Raw genomic sequence first — 21,270 nt, 5'->3', positions numbered from 1 at the left:
AGAAATGCATTCAAAGCAATAAATATTGCACTATTGTCCTGTCCCTGATAAAAGCAACCAGCTGTAGCTCTTTTGAAAAGAAAATGAAATATCTGAGTTACGGTATACTGGAAGAGTAGGTGAGATGCTAGAGTAACCAATATATGAAGGAAATGGCAGGCCAAGATCTAGCCATCATAAGTAGGTAGAAATAGTCACACATGAGGCTGTTTCCACAAAAAGTTCATAAAGGCTTTTTGATCTTTTGACATACCTGCTAACCTTTTTATTGAGCAACTGGATGGAGGAAATACTGCATCCATGCTTTCCATATGCAAAAAGGCAAGAGGCTTTGGAAAGGGAAAGCAGAATATTCAGGGAAGGAGCCCAGAATTTTCCAGGGTGTGTGTGTGTGTGTGGTGGACCCCACAAAGAAGGAAAGCAACAGCATCAAAGACTGGAAGGAAAGCAAAGAATACAGGACTGGAAGTCCCATGGATTTTTGTGCTGTAGCTTCCTTCCACAGACTCTGAAATATCCTTCTAGCAGTTTTGCTCTGTGCCAATCCTTTATGGCCTAAAACCAAGGAGTATCAAGGATTCCCCCCCCACCACATAACTCACACACACAAAACAGTGTCTGGCTACAGCATTTCTGCTTGCTAAATGGGAAGAAACATTCCTATCGATTATTCAGCTATAGCAACATTTTAAAAAATGCCTTCCACTAACGGTTCTCAGTGTGTGAGAGCTGTATGCACACGTGATGCGTATTTTTTTTTCCCCCTCTTAAAGATAATCCTCAAGTCATGGAGAGCTGGGAAGTCTCCAGCTAGCCAGGAGCCCTAATTATACTAATCTTTCATCTCAGACACATCCTCCCTCCCCCTGTTTCTCCCCCTTTTTGAAACTTGTGATTCCAGAACCATGAAAAGTATGCACGCCCCTCCTCCAGCTTCCTTTCCTTCACACCAAGCCACAATCCATGTCTGACAGAGCAGTGCGCTCCCAGAAACCAGCCCAATGACTCTAACCGAACAGGATTTTGGGGGGCTGCTCCCCCAGCCCAGTGAGTTGGGCATGGCCAGCATGGAAAGCAGCGATGGGAAAGAAGAAACCATGTTACAGTCTGTGGCTGGAGGAGACACCTTTGGGCCAGTGGAACCCCCCAAGAAGCCCACAGGAAGGCTGGTTATGCACAGCATGGCCATGTTCGGCCGAGAGTTCTGCTACGCGGTGGAGGCTGCCTTCGTCACGCCCGTGCTGCTCAGCGTGGGGCTCCCCAGAAGCCTGTACAGCCTCGTATGGCTCATCAGCCCCATCCTTGGATTTGTGCTTCAACCTGTAGTTGGCTCAGCCAGTGACCACTGTACTTCTAGCTGGGGCAAGCGAAGACCGTACATCCTGGCCCTTGGTGTTATGATGTTGGTGGGAATGGCTCTGTACCTCAATGGTGATACGGTGGTCTCAGGTGAGTGAGCAACACTTGGGTAAGCAGAGCAAAGCTCCTCCGGTTTTGTGGGCCAGAAAAGGTGGGGATTTTGTTTTTCCCCCAAAGTGGTAGAAATATGTGAGCGGCCTGAATAGCCTGATCTCATCAGAGTTTGGGAGCTAAGCAGAGTAGGCCCTGGTTAGTAGTTGGATGGAAGACCACCAAAGAAGATTAGGGTTGTTATGCAGCGGAACGCAGTGGCAAACCTCCTCTGCTCATCTCTTACCTTGAAAACCCCATGGTCCTGGGGTTGCCATGAGCTAGCTGTGACTTGGCAGCAAGTAGCAAAAATTTTTTTTGATGTTGTTGCTCGTGTGTGTGTGTGTGTGTGTGTGTGTGTTAAGGAGGAGATGGTAATATGGAAGTCAATAAATGCAGCCAAAAAAATAAGACACATCATCTTTGCAGTGAAAGAGTTGAGTGTATGTTAGATAAATGAAATAATAGTCCTGCTACTGTCTGTTTTGTTTGGGCATTCACTATGTGTGCTGGTGTAGTTACCTTTTCCCAGGAGCCCAAAGGTTCCAGGACAAAGAAAATGGAAAAAAGGGTGACTCATTTGACTTGGAGATTAATCTCATTTGCATTGTTTAATTCAGGCATAACTACCTTCAAAAGTTGAAAGATACCGCAATCCCACTGCCCTTGAAACCAAGGCTGATATTGGCAGGAAATAATAATAATAAATTTTAGGATTATCCATTAAAAAGCAGGAAGAGTAAAGTTAAAAAGCGGAATGTAATTAATTGCCAAGCTGCCATTAGGTATTTTAAATTAGTTATTTAATTTTAATATCTTTGGAATTAATGTTTGAATGAATCAGTGTTTTATGGAATTGTTCTACTGGTTTTTATGACATGTAAGCTGCTTATTGGGTAGGGTGGGATAAAAATGGCAAAATAAAAAAAAAATTAACAGTAACATTTATACGTGACTGTTCTTAAGCTCAAATTGGCTTCATATACAATACAATACCTCATTACAAGAGTCTTGAAAGCTAGGCCAGTATTACCATCCCATACGCAACGGCAATCTAGGGTTACCAACAACCCGGAGAAAACAAGTGTCCTGCCCCTTTAACAGAGGCTTAATAGGATGGTATTTACCAGAGGATGCTATTAAACTCCATGACATGCAGGGCTTTTTTTCTGGGGGAACACACTGGAACAGACTTCCGGAACCTCTTCGACAAAACTCTTTTTAAAATGTTTAAAAGTTCATGAGTTTTCAGTATACAGATTGAAAACTTCATTTCCCTCTTGAGAGTTCTGGGTAGGGTTCCCAACCCCCCCTGGGAGCGGACTCCCCCCCGGTTTCGAGCCCCGATTCCCGTTCCCGCGGAATCGGGGCCCGGGGGAAACCCCACCCCCGCGTGTGCGTCACCCGGAAGTGTTTTCCCCTCAAATGGTGTGGCCCCGCCCCCAGCGTGTGACGTCACTTCCGGGTGACGCACGCGCGCACAAAGAGGACGCCGTCCGGGAGCCCCCCGCTCCCGGACAATTTGGATTTGGCAACCCTAGTTCTGGGACCTCTTTTTCCAGAAAGAAAAGAAAAAGCCCTGATGCCTTGAAAAATTTCAGCTGCACATTTCTACTCATGAAGCCTCTGTTAAAGTGGCAGAATATTGCTTCTCCAGGCTGTTGGCAAGCCTTTCCCACCAGGCAGAAAACAGTAGGATATGAACCTTATACGATAAGGTTAGTAGGTACGGCCTACAATCCCAATGGGAGTAACCCTAATTGAATATGAGATGTACTTCTGGAGCAACTGTTTTCAGATTGCTCCCAGCCTCCCACGATCCTTTATGTTACTGAATGTAAGGATCGGTGCCCATTGTTTTCGAACATTGTTTTCCTGCCGTCACCCAAGGTTAATGGACTTTGAGGTGGACCTTTGCCATTTTGACAGGTGGCTGATAAGGCATTTCTAAAGCAGATAAGAAAGCCATGGAGAAAAGAGAGCATGAGGTCATAAGAACATAAGAAGAGCCCTGCTGGATCAGACCAGTGGTCCATCTAGTCCAGCATCCTGTCTCACACAGTGGCCAACCAGTTCCTCTGGATGGCCAACAAAAGGCTGAGGCCTTCCCCTGATGTTGCCTCCTGCCTCTGGGATCCAGAGGATTCGTGCCTCTGAATGTGGAGGTTCCCCTCAGTCACCATGGCTAGTAGCCATTGATAGACATCCTCCATGAATGTATCTGATCCCCTTTTAAAGCTGTGTATTTCTGTGGCCATCACTACATCCTCTGGCAGTGAATTCCACATTTTAATCACTCTCTGTGTAAGGTAATATTTCCTTTGTCCATCCTGAACCTACTGCCCATCAGTTTCATTAGATGCTCTCGAGTTCTAGTGTTTTTGGGAGAGGGAGACGTCTTGCCCATGTCAGCAGATGACTTCTCCACCCACCCCCCCCCCCCCCTTTTTGGCACATTTCTCTTCCACTGATCTCCATGGTTAGTAGAGAACTAGGCAGGGGAATGGGGGGGGGGCAGCATGGATGATTCTGTCCTCCTTACCCTTAAGTTCACTTTGCTATTCAAAGCACAGACACCCTCTTTTTATGTAATTGGGGGATGAGCTGTGTTTAAATGCCTAGATTGACTCCCCTATCTAGGTGGTTCTATTTAAAAAAGAAGGGCAAATGGTCTTGGCGCTTGAAAGTAGACTTTGGAGAACATAGTTTCAGTGGGTAGCTGTGCTGCTCTTCAGTAGAAGAGCTAGATTCAAGTCCAATAGCAACAAGATTTGGGGAGTATACACTTTTGAGCAGGGGTCGTTTCGTAGAAAAAGAGCTAGGGGACCGAGCCCCATGACGGGCCCGGCGGTGGACCTGCAAGGCCAGCGGGAGTGTGAGGAAGCCCCGCGAAGGCCCTCCCTGGCCCCAGGCAGGCAGGGGTGGGGAGAGGCAGGGAGGAAGCAACTTACCCTCCCTCTTCTCCTGCCTCCTCCTGGCTGAATGAGGGCCGGAAGCGGGGCGGCCGGAAGCGGGGCGGCCGGAAGCAGGGGGCGGGGCTTCGTCATGTGCCCCGCCCCCCGTACCTCACCCGGAGGAACTGCGATCCCCCGCGATCCCCCCCGAAATGACCTGTGCTTTTGAGAGTCATTGTTTATACCCTTGTTGGTCTCTAAGGGGCTACTGGACTCGAATTGAGCTCTTTGGAGAGCGTGCGAGTTGTCACTCCAAAGATTTGCAAATTAGCCCATGCATGTAGTTGGATGATGCAGGATTACCAACTGTGGCTTGGGAAATCCCTGGAGATTTGGAAGCGGTGCTCCAGGAAGGTGGAGTTTGGGAAGGGGAAGTAGTTCAGAAGATGTGACTCCGTAGTTGTGGTGGTCAGGTGTTCAAAATTCTTTCCCATCTCTCGGCCGACCCTACCGGTAGCCCTGGCCTGTGTCCAGTGGCCAGCGTCACTGGCACCACTCAAAAGTCCATCATAGCGGCACTACCAAGGCAATGTCTTATGCTGATCTTAGTGTTCTTAGAATTTTAAACTTTTAACTAGTAATATTTATGATAGTTTACTGTTTTAATGCCATGCCTTATGTGACCTGTAACCTGCCTTAAGCCCGCTTGCAGGGAGGGCGGGATATATATTGAACAAACTAACTAACTAACTGGAGCCCACCCTCTGAAGTTGCCGTTTCCTCCAGGGGAACTGATCTCTGTAGCCTGCAGATTCATTGCAATTCCAGGAGGACTCCAGGCCCCACCTGGAGGTTAGCAGCCCTAGGACGTCAGCATTTAAAAAATGCATAAATAACAGTAGCACCGGGCAAAGACGGATGCCAGTGTGTTACCCGTTCCTTCTTTTGCAGCTTTGATTACTGACCGGGGCAGACGGAGGACTTGGGCAATCGTTGTCACCATGCTGGGGGTCGTGCTCTTTGATTTTGCGGCGGACTTTATCGACGGCCCCATCAAGGCGTACCTGTTTGACGTCTGCTCTCACCAGGATAAGGAGAAGGGCCTCCATTACCATGCCCTCCTGACAGGTAACATGGAGGCTGACCCCTTCTCTTGACTGACTGGCTGGCCCTTGGGGGAGGGAGGCAGCGGCTGCTACCCAGAATGCCTTTCCCCCTTTTCCTTTCTCTCTCTCTCTCTCTCTCTCTCTGTCTAAGCTTCTTGAATGAACTAATCATCTGATCCTGGGCTTCAGTCACGAGCACTGCTGAGCGAGTCATCTTGTGACTGCAGACGCTACAGAAAGGGTCTGGAACAGCAGCCGTGTTTAATGAAAGAGCCGTACCGTTAAAAACAAAAATCAGGCTAAGAAATCTTCCTTCCTGTTACCCATGCTGGCATGGGTCCGATCCACTCCACCGAGCAAAGTCTTCCTCCTGCCGTTCCTCAGATGAAGGAGGAAGGAAGTTGAAGGAAGGGTTGGAGGAAGGGTTGAAGGAAGTTCCTCCCGCCTGTGATAAGAGGCGTTGCCATTGGTTGGGAGGGGGCATTCTTTTTTTTAATTTTTATTGTTTGTTTGTTTGTTTGTTTTGCAGATTGGTATTTTGACTACAAGAACAGAAATCTAGCCGAGAGCCAGAGAAGATACAGCAGCAAAGGTTTTTGTAAAAATTAAGGCTGTAATCCTAGGTAGACTTACTAGGGAGTAAGTCCCGTTGAGCGCAGTAGGGCTTACTTCTGAGTAAACAAAGGCTGTGCTGCGTATTCAACGTCACTCCCCAGAGTGCAAATGACACAGGCCAGCACTCCCTTCCCGCTAGCTTCCCCTACCAGGTGGGAAATGAAAACTTGCCCTAGGCCTTGTTACTAGCACCCCAATCAACAAGAATGGAGGCTTTTTGTTGTTGTTTTCCTTTAGCCTGATTTAGATACTGCAGATTTCTAGTGCTGCTGAAATGGAATTTTTAGGCTGCTCTTTTGTGCTACTGCTGCTTTTCGTGGCACGATCTTTATTGCATGGACATCTTTTATGCTGTCTTTGTTTCCTTCGCATTTGATTGATACACTTTAGTGTTTATAGATTATGGTTTTAATTACTGAAAGCTGCCTTGAGAACCTTTCACGATGGAGAGGAAAGGAACAATAGAAATACCAGTAGTAATTACTAGGGATGCCAGTCTCCAGGTGGGACCTGGGGATCCCCCGGAATTACAGCTCATCTCCAGACTACAGAGATCAGTTCCCCTGGAGAAAATGGATGCTTTGGAGTGTGGACTCTGTGGCACTGTACCCCGCTTAGGTCCCTGCACTCCCAAAGCTCCAGAAGTTTCTCAATCTGGAGCTGCCAGCCCTACCCCCCTCCCTGCCAGTGGCCAGGTGGTACCTGGCAACCCTAGTAATTACTCATGAAAGATGGGCTATGCAAATTTCTACTTCCACATTCCCACCCCTCCCCCATCAAAAGAGCTACCTAGGAATGTGGGTGTTTTGTCATTGCTGGTTTTGCATTACAAGAAACGTAAATCATTTAATGCATTGCATCATATCGGGAGCCAGCCTATATTATTTAATTCATTTTAAGATTTAATCCATGTATACCCTGCCTTTCTCCCCAATTTGGATCCAGAGCAGCTTCAAGGTCACCCACCCAGCTAGCTTCCATGGCATGAGTGGGGATCCGAACCTGGGACTATAGCACACTGACTTTCATATATTTATTTAAAATTTTATAGATTGCCTTTCCATAGCTCAAGGGGACTTACCGTTAACATAGCACTGCAAAAATAAATTCAGGCAATCGCCACAAAGTTAAAAATGAAACATAAAGAAATCAGAATGTGAAATAAAAACATTTTCCACGATGCAAAATACGAAAATAATTCAGAAAGCCCTGTGCACCCTGCTGTGCACTTATAAACCCTACAGAATGACATTGATTTTATATATCTGTGTACTTCCTTCTTCATTAAAAACAAAATTCATAGGCTGTTTCCAGCAATTAATATATGCAGCCAATGAAACCTGTTATGTAGAACCAATAAAACTTGCCACACATAAAACAGGTGAAACACAAAATTAGTTAACGTCAGACATAGGCCTTGCAAATTAAATCACAGCCATAAAAGACAGATGAACAACAGAGCAGTAACAAAGACAGTAATGTACAAATAGCTAACCGTATTGTTTAAAAAGTCTGGACAAACAAAGGAAGTCTTAACCTGCTGCTGAAAAGACATCAGAACTCAGGCCGGGGGAAGGGAAGGTCTTGAGTATCTCTTGCTACAAAACAGAAGCTTCTACCAATATGGTTTATTCCCGTTTGCCTACAACCTGGTGGGTAGACAGCATTACTGACAAAGCCTGTTGGGCAGAGCGTGCAATATGCAATCCTAACTAAGCATATTTATTCAGAAGTAAATCTCACCGTGTTCAGAGGGGCTTACTCACTAGTAAGTGTGCTCAGCCCATTAAGTTTTGACTTGACAGCAGGGTTGCCAGCTCCAGGTTGGGCAACACCAGGAGATTTGGGGGGGGGGGGGGAGCCAGCAAAGGGCAGGGTTTGGGGAGGGCCTTCAACAGGGTACAATGCTATAGAGTCCACCTTCGAAAGCGAGCATTTTCTCCAGGTGAACTGGAGATAAGTTGTAATCCCAGGAGATCTCCAGCCAGCACCTGGAGGATGGCAACCCTACTTTGACAGCTTAAGGGTGGGAAGAAAGGATTGCAGCCTTAATTGGTTTGTGGTTTCATCTGGGGAGAGATGGTTCTAATGCCAGTCCTCTGCCTCCCATCCTGGACCCTGAACAATTTGATAATATTTTAGACTAGCGGGGCCAAGAACAGGACCCAAGGCACGACTATGCAATCGGGAAAAGCTTGATTCCTTCATGGCTAGGACAGGGCTCCCAACCTTCTTCAGCCTGCAAGCACCCTTGGAATTCTGACATGGCCACAAAATGGCTGCCACAAAATGGCTGCCCCAGGAGGCAGAGCTGGCCAAAAATGGCTGCCGCAGCTTGCCTTCACTCACACAGTGAAGATCCTTGTGTTGCGGTGGCAGCTGCTGCCAAAGCAGTGTTTTTACAAATCTGCACAGCCAATCAAATCTCCAATGACCAATCAGAAGCTGTGCTGGGTGGAAGCCGCACCTGACCCTGCCCACTTGGCGGGCACCAGGCAGGGTGTCAGCAGGCACCATGGCAGACACGGGCACCCTGGTCTAGGGTCACCGCAGGCAGGAACAGATGTAGCCTTTATCATCAAGGTTGGAATCTGCATACCCTAGGGTTGCCAGTTCCAGATTGGGAAACACTTGGAGATTTGTGGGTGGAGCCTGGAGAGGGCAGGGTTTGGGGCGGGGAGGGACCTTAGCAAGGCGTATTTGCCTAGAATCCACCCTCCAGAGCAGCCATTGTCTCCAGGGGAACTGATCTCTGTTGTCTGGAGATCAATTGGAATTCCAGGAGATCTCCAGGTCCCACCTGGAGTCTGGCAACCATAGCATGCCTGAGGCGTGGGGAAGCTGTTGGGGCCTACTGCCACTTACTTGCCCGTGCACCACTCTTGTTGCCTGTGTGCCATCCCCCTGCCCGCTTGCTTTCAAGTGCTCCATGCCACACACGCCCAGCTGTACATGCCCAGCACCACCAGGGAAGATACATGCTTGTGGTGCATGGTGGAGATGCTCATGGCTCCCATAATTAGTACCAATTGTATACACCACCAAGCATCATTGCAGAAATGGGCTACAGCATCATTGTGGGAATGGGTTACAGGTGGTACAGGAGACTGCGAGCACAGGCAGTGGGAGGCTTTGCAAGCAGGTGTGGGGCACAGATAGCATCCAAGTCTGCAGAGGTATAAAATCCAGTGTCCATAGCCAAACCAAAGGTGCCTATCCAGGATGAGTTCGGTGCTTTGACTTTGCAGGGAGAGACCCAAATCTCCCTGTTTTTTGCTGTTGCATTCAAGATCCTTTAGATTCTTATCCTCAAGAATCAAGTGGGTGTCAGGAAACGTGTCCTGCCACCCCTGGATGCCACATTGGGGATTTCTGCTCTGCAATACTACAGTCCTTCCTTTCGCAAACACCTTGCCCACGCCAAGGATGCACAGTTTGCTCGTGGTTACATAACATACTTGGCTAACAATTGCTTGGAGAACAATTTAAAACCCTCCAGCTGATTTGCGACAAGTTGTTCTTCTTCCCTTCTTGAAATATTTCTCTCCAAAGGATTTTGGCCATCCAGTTCATCAGTTTGTGAGTTTGTTTCTGCTGGCAAAAGGCATCTGCGGAAGCAGATTTTTTTTCCTCTGAGTGTCTTGTCGCTTTGATTAAGGAGCCAGGAAGGAATCTCATATCTGTACGGATGGCTGATCCTTCCACAATACAGTCCTGGGCACCCACCTTACCGAGGGTGGGTACTCCTAGCTCTGAGGACCCTGGACCCTGGGATGTCACTGGCTGATCTTTCCCTGACCTTCTTCAGACCAGCTTTGCATGTCAGGCTGGCTAGAGAGGGTGAGAGAACAAAGGCAGCACCATGTGATCTGAACATCTGCTGCTCCCACAAAACAAAGAGGAGGTTATGCTGCGCTGCAACCCCAGGGCCAGTGACGTCAAATCCCTGCAGAGTTATTTCACATGTGGGGGAGTATACAGATTTTGTCCTTTTAGGTTGTTACATATCTAGCCAGCTAAGCACCAGGGTCTGTGGGTTTTTAGCAGTTCTCATAGTGAACGTGTGTGGTTTTTTTGCATTTGTGGCTGTTCTGACTGCATAAAGTGGTCGCTGGAGGCGTGGGAGCATGAATGGTGGCTCATTTGCCTGATCCCAGCCAGAGTTTCAGAGGTCACATCAAGGGTGTAGACTTTCCAATTTCCCGGGGGGGGCTGGGGCTCGACCAGAGGCATTGCTTTGCTAGGAGCAAGGGTGGCTCCCGGGGGAGGCTGAGTACCTTCCTGAAAATTTCGGCGGGGGCTCACGCCCCGCCGCCCCCACGAAGATTACGCCTATGGGTCACATGAATAAGTGCAGATAAATCCATCTTGGGTCTCTCATAAAGGGGCAAAGGGCACTGAGTAGGCCAGGGGTGAAGTTTTCCATTTTGCACATGTGGGACCTGCCTACACTTGGGTTGTCCTTTGTAAGCACCCAGCATTTTGATGCCTCTTCATTTATTTTATTTTATTTTATTTTTAAAATCTTTTTATTGGCTTTGTAAAAGATTTACATAAGACAGAACTTATTGCTTCTACATTTCTACAAGTAGCATCATGAAATTATTACTTACAATTTAATGACATACCGACACCCTACAGCACTATCGGGATACCATGAGATTGATATTTTTAAATTTATCCGCTTTCCCCTATAAATACAACCATTTATGATAGATCTGCTTAAAGGTAAAGGTAAAGGTAAAGGTTCCCTTGCTCGAAAGCCAGTCGAGTCCGACTCTAGGGTTGTGGTGCTCATCTCCGTTTCAAAGCCGAAGAGCCAGCGCTGTCCGAAGACGTTTCCGTGGTCATGTGGCCGGCATGACTAAACACCAAGGTGCACGGAACGCTGTTACCTTCCCACCGAAGTGGTACCTATTTATCTACTTGCAATTTCTTGCTTTCGAACTGCTAGGTTGGCAGGAGCTGGAACTAGAGACGGGAGCTCACTCCGTCATGCGGCACCCGGGACTCGAACTGCTGAACTACTGACCTTCCACAGCCTGCAGTTCAGCGTCTTAACCACTTGAGCCACTGCAGCTCCTTAACCTGCTTAGCCGGGAGTATATCATTTGTTACCATATAGTCTAGCACAGGGGCCTAAACTCTAACACATTTGGTATAAGTTGGTGTGTTAGAGTTATTAGCTCTTTTCAGGGAGTCTTCATTTATTCGCATGTCAAAAATCAATAGGCTGGTTTTTTTATTTTGACAAAGTCAGCGGCGCACAAAATAAAATATAAATAGTTAAAAACAACAAAAAATATAGTAACGACTTAGGGTTGCCAAGTCTGGGTTGGAAAATACCTGGAGACTTTGGGGGTGGAGCCAGGAGAGGGCGGGTTTTGGGAGGGGAGGGGCCTCATCATAGTACAATGCCATAGAGTCCACCCTCCAAAGCAGCCATTTTCTCCAGGGGAGCTGATCTCTTTCGGCTGGGGATCAGTTGAAAAAGCGGGAGATCCCCTGGCCCCACCTGGAGGCTGGCAACCCTAAGTAACGTAACAAAAAATGAAATACCAAAGGTAGTAAAAAAATGTTAAGAATAGCAGATATTATTAAAGCTGGTAAAAAGGCCATTCTGAGTCAATGAGTTCTTTCTTTATTTCTCTGCTCTTCTGACCTAAAGGTCTCGAGTAGTATCAGTTCATCCCAACTAGGAATAAAAGGAAGAGAGGAAGAATTCAAGCCAGAGAAGGCAGGCAGGTTATATCGTATTAGAGAAGATGTCTTGTCATGAGCTGCTCATACTCTCATGGCCTGAACAAGGAATTTAGCTAACAAGAGAAACGTATCTGAGGAAGTGAGCTCCTACCCTATCACAAATGTTGTTAGTCTTTAAAGTCCCACTGGACTCTTACTCTTTTCTGCTGCTACAGACCAACACGACTACCCATCTTGACCTAAAATAATATTTGCTTTAGTAAAATTTTAGTATCTAAAATATCTAGGGGAAGCTTATTTCACTGGCCCTTAAGTGGTCTGATCCATTTCTCTCTATCATCCTTATAACCACAGATGTTCAAACAGAACATGTTTCAATGTTTTTATGATACCTAAACCACAACCCCAATATCTGTCAAAATATGGTATATCTAATATACAGCTTTCAGAGATTATGGAAGGTCGCACATTTAATTTTGCAGGCATAATTGCCTGCCTGTTAAAGAGTTTTCAAGCTCTTGTTAAAAGGGAAGGATTGTTAACTTCAGGTTGGGAAATTCCTGGAGATTTGGGGGGCGGAGGATGAAATTTCAGTGGTGTATAATGCCATAGAGTTCACCATCCTAAGGAGCCATTTTCTCCAGAGGAACAGCTCTCTGGAGATCAGTCACAATTCCCAGAGATCTCCAGGACCCACCTGGAGGCCCTCCCCAGAAGACCATTCCACAACTTTTGGGGCCACCATTGGAAAGACTCTACTGTTCTGAAGGCCAGTCTGCATGGGCCTCTCTAGCTGATCTCAGAACAGAAGGGAATTCACATGGGAGAAGAAGCTCTCTTAGCTATCCCAGACTCAGCCTGTATAGAGCTTTGTGGTAGAACTGGTCTGCTCAGCCATGCAGGCCCTGTTCCACCCTGCCCTCCAAGGTTTTCCTAACACCTAGAGAGGCTTTTCTCTCTCTCTCGGGTAACTACTTCCACCACCTGACCTTTGTAAGGAATTACCTTCTGAGAGGGTCACGACTCCCAGCTTCCCTTCCAAGTTCTGAGGCGTTGCCTCTGTGTCTCTGTGTCTCCTGTGCCTGGTCACCATGGAGACAGTTTACTGCCTTGTGCGCCCCTGGAGGAATAGCCACTGGCCAACTGACTGCCTTCCCCCTTGTGCTCCTTTTAAAATAGTGTGTCCAAGATGGTGGAGATCTATGTGGTACAGAGAACCACTGCCAGCATCAAAAGTTATAAAGTATTTCTTTAAAAGAAAATGTTCATAAGCCTACTTTTAGCACAGCACCAGCTTGAGTAAGGGAATCAGAATAAATGGGTAAAACGCAATTCTTCTGTTCTCCTCTCTCTATATACCCTATCAGATGTTAAAATATAGGAAAGGCTCCTTAGCTTAGGATGTTATAGATCTCTACAGAGTTAGCTTAGGATGTTATAGATCTCTACAGAGTCACCATTACCTTGAAGCTTTCTCCAGCTCTTCGGGCTAGCACCATGGGAATGGTCTCCTCCTCCAGACCTCACTTAAGAGCTCTGTCTGCTTTGATGGACTCAGCACCAAAAAGAGCTTCCTCCTTGCTTCCAGGAGTTTTATCTTCTTTCTTTTCCCCACCCATTGACCAGGTCAATGGATCAAAGAAGCCTTTCCTGAAGATCTCCAGGAATTCCTTCTTGAAGCCTTTCTAGTATTTAATTCCTCCACATATCTGTTCCCTGCTTGAAGGGGAGGGAGCTTGACCATCCCATTGTCTAGACCTATTAGTATGAAGGTGGGATGAGGTAAATCTGGAAAGCAATTGAACTGACTGCTCCCCTTCCTGCCTGTTCTCTGTCCAGAGGGGGGGGGGGGGTTAAAACTCAGAGTGAAGTTTTTGATTGTTTCAAACCTCCAAAGAAAAAAATGCACTTCTTCACAAACTCTAAAGGCAAAAACCAGTACCTTGAACTTGGAAGCCAATGCAGCTCCTTCAGTACTGGGGAAATATGACCTGATTGCTCATACCAAACAAAGTATATATGCATGACACTTTGCACCAGCTGAAGTTATTTGCAAAAGAATTAATTTTCATTCTCAGCTAAAAGGTGCCTGTGCTATATTATCCTTGAACTGAATGATCTGCCACGCACAGGAGTCCTGAGACACAATTGGAGCCCAAAAGTAAACAAGAATTACACCTCCCATCACTGTTGCAGTTTTGAAATACACCCCCCATCATTCTACTTGGCATTGACCCTTGCTTGGACTTAATCTCTGCTGCCCTTCCAATTTGCAGTGATCCTTGGACTCTCCCTGAACACTTTTCAGTCTAATGTTTCTGCCTCACTCATTGTCCCATTTATCAAGCTGGACAGCTCCTTTTATTTCCCATGTGTTGCAGTGGGCACAGTCCCCTACGCCACCCAAGAAAGTCCAGTTCCTCTGGACTTTATTTTTACAGTCTCTAGAACAAGTGTAGAATCCACTAGCAAGTTTTGCAGTTTCCAGTCTTTCAGCTGTGCTTGGCCATCATATCAAAAGGATGACATCAAACAGCCTCCCCCGTATCCCACTTTCAGGCTGTTAAGGAAACGCTTACCTTCTGCCTGGCAGCTAAGGTTGCCAACCTCCAGGTGGAGCCTGGAGATCTCCCAGAAGGACAACTGATCTCCAGGTTGCAGCTACAAGTTCCCCTGGAGAAAATGGCTGTTTTGGAGGGTGGACTCTATGGCATTATACCCTGCCATGGAACATCTCCTCCCCAACCCCATTCCCCTGGCTTAATCTCCGAATCTCCAGGAATTTTCTAACCTGGAGTTGGCAACCTTATGTGGTGGCCCTGGGTGTGGCCTCCCCTCCAAAGAAAATCTAGTTCTGGGACAGGGGATGGAAATTTCACAAGAGGATTTTGGTTTTCCTACAAACTCAGTTGTACACGTCTGTTCCACTTTGAGTTATTTGATAGCATCTTAATCCCGTCAATGCAGCAAGGACATGACTTGTTCTTGGTGGTTGCTCCACATTTGTTTTCTCTTGAGGACTCGCCAGAGCCAGAGTACCTTTCCAAAGTATTTTTTTTAAAAAAAATATGGGGCTGGAGTGGAGGCCAGGTTGGCAGGGGAGTAATACGTGTTTTACAGATACATCTTATATTTGAGTTGGCTGTTATACATATGCTGCAATGCATTATTGAAATATGTAACATGTTATGATGAGGTGGCATGAGGCTTCTATGACCGGATAAGCCAGAAACAGAAATAAAACAAAACAAGGATTTGCTGGGTCTAGAAAGTGTCGTCAAGTCACAGCCGACTTATGGTGACCTCAAAGGGTTTTCAAGGCAAGGGATGAAGAGATTTGCCATCGCCTGCCTCTGTGTAGGAGCCCTGGACTTCCTGGGTGGTCTCCCATCCAAACAGGGCTATTTTGGGGCAGGAACGCACAGGAACGGAGTTCCGGCTGGCTCCCAAGTTGGCCACACCCAGCAGGAACTCATTAGCATAACAGGCCACACCCAACAGCAGAGACTCATTAGGATTGGCTACATTAGGGGTGTGTGGCCTAACATGCAAAGGAGTTCCTGCCACAAAAAGAGCCCTGGTTTGGACAACAAACAAGGTCAACAGAATAAGAAGCAAAAGGTGGGTGTGGCTGGATGACCACACTTCTGGTAACATGGGGGAGTGGCCTAATATGCCAATGAGCTGTGCTGTCAGGGGTGTGGCCTAATATGCCAATAGGTTTCTGCTGTTGGGTGTGGCCTATTATGCTAATGAGTTCCTGTTGGGTTTTTCTACAAAAAAAAGCCCTGCATCCAAATACTAACCAAGGCCAACCCTGCTTAGCTTGCAAGAGCTGATGAGATCAGGCTAGCCTGGGCTACTTGAGCCAGGGCAAGATCTGCTGGGTCGTCTATATGATTCATAAATAAGCTACCACTGTTCATTAGCGGACATGTCTCTTCTTTTTCTCTAGGTCTAGGAGGGGCCCTTGGCTATCTGACAGGTGCCATTGATTGGGGTCACACTGTCTTGGGAAAATATTTGGGCTCAGAATTCCAGGTGATGTTCTTTTACGCAGCTCTGGTGTTCCTGATCTGTCTGACCGTACATTTGTGCAGCATCCCCGAAGCATCCCTCGCCATCATCTCGGTAGAATCCAAACACCTGCTGAACGCAGCAAAGCCCTATCAATACGGCTCCATAGGCGCAGTTAAGGATGGCTATTTCAAAAAAGGTTATACGGAGATACAGACTTTATCCCAGCAAGGGACGCTCAGCGAAAAACAAGAAGCTCAGGTAATAACACCTTTTTATATTATAGTATTTACCTTTCATTCCTTTCTTTTAAAAAAAACTCTCAGCTACAGTGCACAGGATATTTCAATTAGGAATATCAGGCTGTCCGAAATAAAAATAGACTGGAAGATGATATTTGGGGGAGGGAAAGGGGCCTGACGCCAAAACCAGTGGTAGGAAGGACCATCAAATCACAGCAAATTATGACAACCCTGCAGGGTTTTCAAAGCAAGAGAGAAACAGAGGTGATTTGCCGTTGCCTGTCTCTGCATAGCAACCCTGGACATTGTTGGTGGTCTCCCGTCCAAGTACGAATCAGGGCCAATCCTGTTAAGCTTACAAGATCTGACAAGATCTGTTTAGCCTGGGCGATCCAGGTCAGGGTCCAGAACTGTTAATCATGAATAAATTCCATTGACAGCAATTAATTCAGTGATTACATTGATTTTAATGTGACTGAGATTCTTAACTACACACAACGGTGTTCTGTGATTAGAATTACCACTATGTTTGGAGGCCTAAATAGCAGCCCTCAGGTGGTGAGGATGATGGATTGAGGCCATGGTGCTGGGGAAGGGGAGTTTCTCTGATTAAAAAAAATCCCCCCCCAGCTTCTTTAACTTCTGATAAAGAAAAACAGACAGGTACATCGTCATGTTTCCCTACTAGTAGTCTAATGGAAGAACTTTTATGGGCAAAGGATCAGTGCTGGGGAAAGTGTTAATCTGCTTCTTTTATCAGCATTGCAGTCCCAGTCCACATTTGCATATGGATGTGTGTGAGATGTTCCAGTGATGGGACTCCAACACTATATGTAGTTTAACTCGTGTGTGTGTGTGTGTGTTGTGTGTTGTGCCATCAAGTCACTTCTGAGTTATGGAGACCCTGTGAATTAATGACCTCCAAAACGTCCGATCATTAACAGCCTTGTTCAGGTCTTGCGAACGGAGGGCCATGGTTACCTTGATGGAGTCCATCCATCTCATGTTGGTTCTTCCTCTTTTCCTGTTGCCTTCCAACTTTTCCTAGCGTTATTGTCTTTTCCAGTAATTCTTCTCTTCTCATAATGTGACCAAAGTTTGATAGCCACAGTTTAGTCATTTTAGCTTCTAGGGAAGGTTTAGGCTTGATTTGATCTAGAGTTTAACTCTTACATGCTACTAATTTTTGATGGACCTTTCCCCTTGATTATAATTCCTGGGATCCTTAAATTACCTCCAGATTCCAAGCAATGTTCCCTCTAAGCTGTGGAGTCTTGTGAGCAAAAATTCTTCTTGGTGAGCTACTGTCATTAAAGTTGTGAGCGAGCGATTTGGTTACTGCGTAGATTAGTTTGTTCTGGAGCCATCCTTCCTGAGCTAAGACAAAAATGTGTGAGCGGAGGCTAAAAAACTGTGAGCTAGCTCACACTAACTCAGCTTAGTGGGAACACTGATTCCAAGTACCTTGCATTGATGTTAACTGCTCCCTTTATGATAAAAATAAGGGAAAGATTTCTCTGTCTATGCTTGTCATTAAACTTTGTTGGTCTTAAAGGTGCCACTGGACTCAAACCTTGTTCTATCATTCTACATGTGTGTAAGCTCCTGTCTGAAAATAGAGGCTTCATTCTTTTTTAAAAAATAGTATTTTAGTGGTAAGTTATTGACAATGATCCCAGGAAGCAATATACACTCCCTGCTGTCCGAGTTCACTGATCTGAATTAATTTTGCTCTGATTTCATTTCTTCCATTGTGCCAAGGGTGATCTTGGCCAAGCAGTCTTATGTTTAACCATCCTTCCACCAAGTCCTTAAATTAATACATTTAGTGAGAAAGAGTCAGACAACACATGTTATACTCATTCCTGTCTTCATAATATAATTGCGGTGTGGTTCTTGGGTGAGCAGCAAAGAAATGCAAACCGGATTAAACATCTGGGCATTGCCTTTAAATACTTTTTGAAAAATTGCATAGCAGTCTGAACTATGTTTATTTAGTATTTAGGGGGATTGCCCAGTCGGTCTGCATACCTGTTATATCACCTTGGTTCTATAGTTTATGTCATTATATGCTTCCTGTGCGTAACTCTGCCCTGCGATCATGACGAAGAAGGAGGGAGAGGGGGAGGGGGGGAGGAGTTTGGATAAAATAAATAAGTCAGAAGCGACTTGATGGCACTTAACAGGAATTTCTGAACCAAATTTTCTTTAGGAAAGGCACTGTCTGTCTGAATATGCCTACGTTGATTGGCTCTGAAGTCTGTTGGGCTCAACCTTGCGTTGCTCAAAGCTACGGCTGCCAACTACCAGGTTGGGCCTGGAGGGCTCCAATATTCCCTCTAAGCTGTGGAGTCTTGTGAGCAAAAATTCTACTTTGTGAGCTACTGGCATTAAAGTTGTGAGCAAGAGATTTGGCTGCTGGATCAACTAGTTTGCTCTGGAGCCATTCCTTCCTGAGCAAAGATGAAAATGTGTGAGCCAGAGGCTAAAGAACTGTGAGCTAGCTCACACTAACTCAGCTTAGAGGGAACACTGGAGGGCTCCCAGAAAGACAACTGATCTCCAGACTAGAGGTCAGTTCCCATGGAGAAAACGGCTGGTTTGGAGAGTGGACTCCGTGGCCTTGTGCACACTGCTGGGGTCCCTCCTCTCCCCAAACCCTGTCCTCCCCAGGCTACACCCCTCAAATCTCCTGGAATTTCCCAGCCCAGAGTTTGCAACCGTAGCCTGTGCGATCGGCTCTTTCTGTAGCAGGAACTCCTTTGCATATTAGGTGACACACCCCTAATGCAGCCAATCCTCCAAGAGCTTACAGAGCTCTTCTTACAGGGGCTACTGTAAGCTCTTGGAGGATTGGCTACATTAGGGGGGGTGTCGCCTAATATGCAAAGGAGTTCCTGCTACAGAAAGAGACCTTTAGGGTTACTTATATACTTGAAGGGCCAACACGTGACTTCCCCTGGCAGGACCAGCAGTGGGTCTCCAGGGCTGTTTCAGGCTAGAAAGAGGGCATGGAGGGGGGAGGCTTAAGTTTCCGCTCTTTGAATTACATTCCTGAATTAATTTCTGAGCATGAAACTTGGGAATGTTCGGTCTGGAGAAGAGTAGGCTAAGTGGGGACATGATCGCTCTCTTGAAGTATTTGAAGGGCCGTCCCTTAGAGGTGGGCGGGGAGCTGTTCCTGTTGGCAGCAGAGGAGAAGACTCGCAAGAATGGGTTTACGGTAAGGGCGAGAGCGTGCCAGCTGGATATTAGGAAAACCTTTTTAACAATAGGAGTTGTGCAACAGTAGACTCAGCTGTGGTGAGCTCCCCCTCACTGGCAGTCTTGAAGCAGCAGCTGGATAAACGCTAGTCAGGGATGCTCTAGGGCTGATCCTGCATTGAGCAGGAGGTTGGACTAGAGGACCCCTTCCAACTCTGTGATTCTATGATTCTGTGACATGGGCTGGACCCGTAAACAATGCATCGTATAAACTTTACTACAAGACCACAGTAGAAATGAGCAAGAGTCCGGTAGCACCTTAAAGAGGGCTGGATATAAATTAAATTAAATTAATAAATAACAGAATTTGTGGCAGGCTATGAGCTTCCGTGAGTCACTGCTCCCTTCTTCAGGGCCGTGACTCGCGAAAGCTCATCCCCCCTGCCACAAATCTGGTTAGTCTTTGAGGTGCTCCTGGACTCTTGCTCTTTTCTACTGCTATAGACAGACTGATCTATCTACAAGACCACACTATAAAATATCCAAAACCTTCTCATAGAAGTATTGTATACTATTAGCAATGTTACTATTAGTAATATTAGTATTTACTCCAGTACAAGAGGAGATTTTTCAGGCATGCCATAAAAAAGGCAGGTCATCTTACATTCGCATAGAAGTTACAGTTATGCCAAGTTTTTAAACGTGTTTGGTATATAACTTGTTTTATGGGGTCATCTTACATTCCGGGTCACCTTGCTTTTGAGTAAATATGGTATGTTTTCACGAGCCATTACCATTATGTCAGAATTAGCTAGACAATGCAACAAAACTATGCAGGGACAAACACACTGTGAGATTGGCTATTGCTGATGAATGTACTCATTCATATTCTAGTGCTCTGCAGTGGTTCTGCTTTGCATGCAGAAGGCCCCAGGTTCAATTCTGGGCATCTCCATCTGAAATGATCAAGCAGGAGGTGATGTGTTAGTAAACTTAACCAAATGCGGTCCTAAATAATGCTGTCTTCAACTGCCTCCTAATGCGAGGGGGCCAGGTGCACCTCCCTGGGGAGGTTGTTCAATAACCACGGGGCTGCCACTGAAAAGACCCTCTCTTTGATTGATGGGACAGTCAGGATGGCCCCTCCCTGTGATCTTCAATCCTGGGCAGGGAATTAAGCCCTTTCTACCTGAGACCCTGAAGAACTACTGCCAGTCTGAGTAGACAATACTGACCTGGAGAAACCAACAGTCTCTGACACAGCAGAAAGCTGCTTCCTTTGTTCATATATGTTCAGCTGATGGATTAAAAAATGCTATGATGCTTATGAAGAAATCAGTGTGAGCAAAGTGTTACATACCCTCATTAGCTTAATGTTTGCATCTAGATTGCTGCCAGCCACATCTAATAAACTAGCTGGAAGTGAGTCGTAGGCATTTGGTTACGATTTATATATATAAATCTGATATTTCTTGGTTAAAAGCTTGTGTTTCTCTAGCTGCTGGGCAGTCTGTCAGAGGCAATTCCCAGAGGAACCAGCCACTTACATCCCCTCCTCCAGTACAACAATGCCCTGCTTCTAAAGTTTCTTTGATATGCCAGTCCATCTTCATTTGAGCCTCTTCTTCCCCTGAAATTCTGTTATCATCCCCCATGTCCCTGGAGGTGAGAACACTGCCATCTTTTAAGCCAGTCACCTTCTGAAAAGAATCTCAAGAACACATAGAGACAGCAAAAGCTCCAGGAGGCATGAAAGAAGGACTTTCTGTAGTTCAAGCTTTACACCCACACGTGCTGGTAGATTGATGTGTTTACCACCTTATCGGCTGAGAAATCTAGAGGCAGCATGGTTAGGAGATCCAGCACAAGGGGACAGATTTTAAGAACTAAAGCCATAACCCTGTGCTGGGAAGCAGGAACCAATCTATGTGTGATATTGAAGTCCTGTGACTGGAAGGTGGGTGGCTACTGATCTAGGCTAGGGTACTGGTGCTGTGGAAAGGGGCTTTTAATTCTTTTCCCTCATGCTGTTTCCTTGTT

The 21,270-nt window shown here is 46.2% G+C and overlaps 1 protein-coding gene across 1 annotated transcript in view; it reads left to right on the top strand.

Moving 5' to 3' along the window:
• Window positions 1-955: 955 nt before the first annotated feature.
• The window catches only part of SLC45A2 (solute carrier family 45 member 2), a 33,959-nt gene continuing 13,644 nt past the window's right edge, over window positions 956-21,270 (top strand). Inside the window, exons 1-3 of the mRNA XM_015410321.1 lie at window positions 956-1,449; window positions 5,295-5,471; window positions 15,723-16,045. Of these exons, the coding sequence (XP_015265807.1) occupies window positions 1,002-1,449; window positions 5,295-5,471; window positions 15,723-16,045 (948 nt within the window). The 5' untranslated portion in view covers window positions 956-1,001. The remainder of the gene's footprint in view (window positions 1,450-5,294; window positions 5,472-15,722; window positions 16,046-21,270) is intronic.

Source organism: Gekko japonicus, unplaced genomic scaffold (assembly GCF_001447785.1).
Source record: "Gekko japonicus isolate JY-2015 unplaced genomic scaffold, Gekko_japonicus_V1.1 scaffold1490, whole genome shotgun sequence".
NCBI lineage: Eukaryota > Metazoa > Chordata > Lepidosauria > Squamata > Gekkonidae > Gekko > Gekko japonicus.
This window is presented reverse-complemented; position numbering and strand designations above follow the sequence as displayed.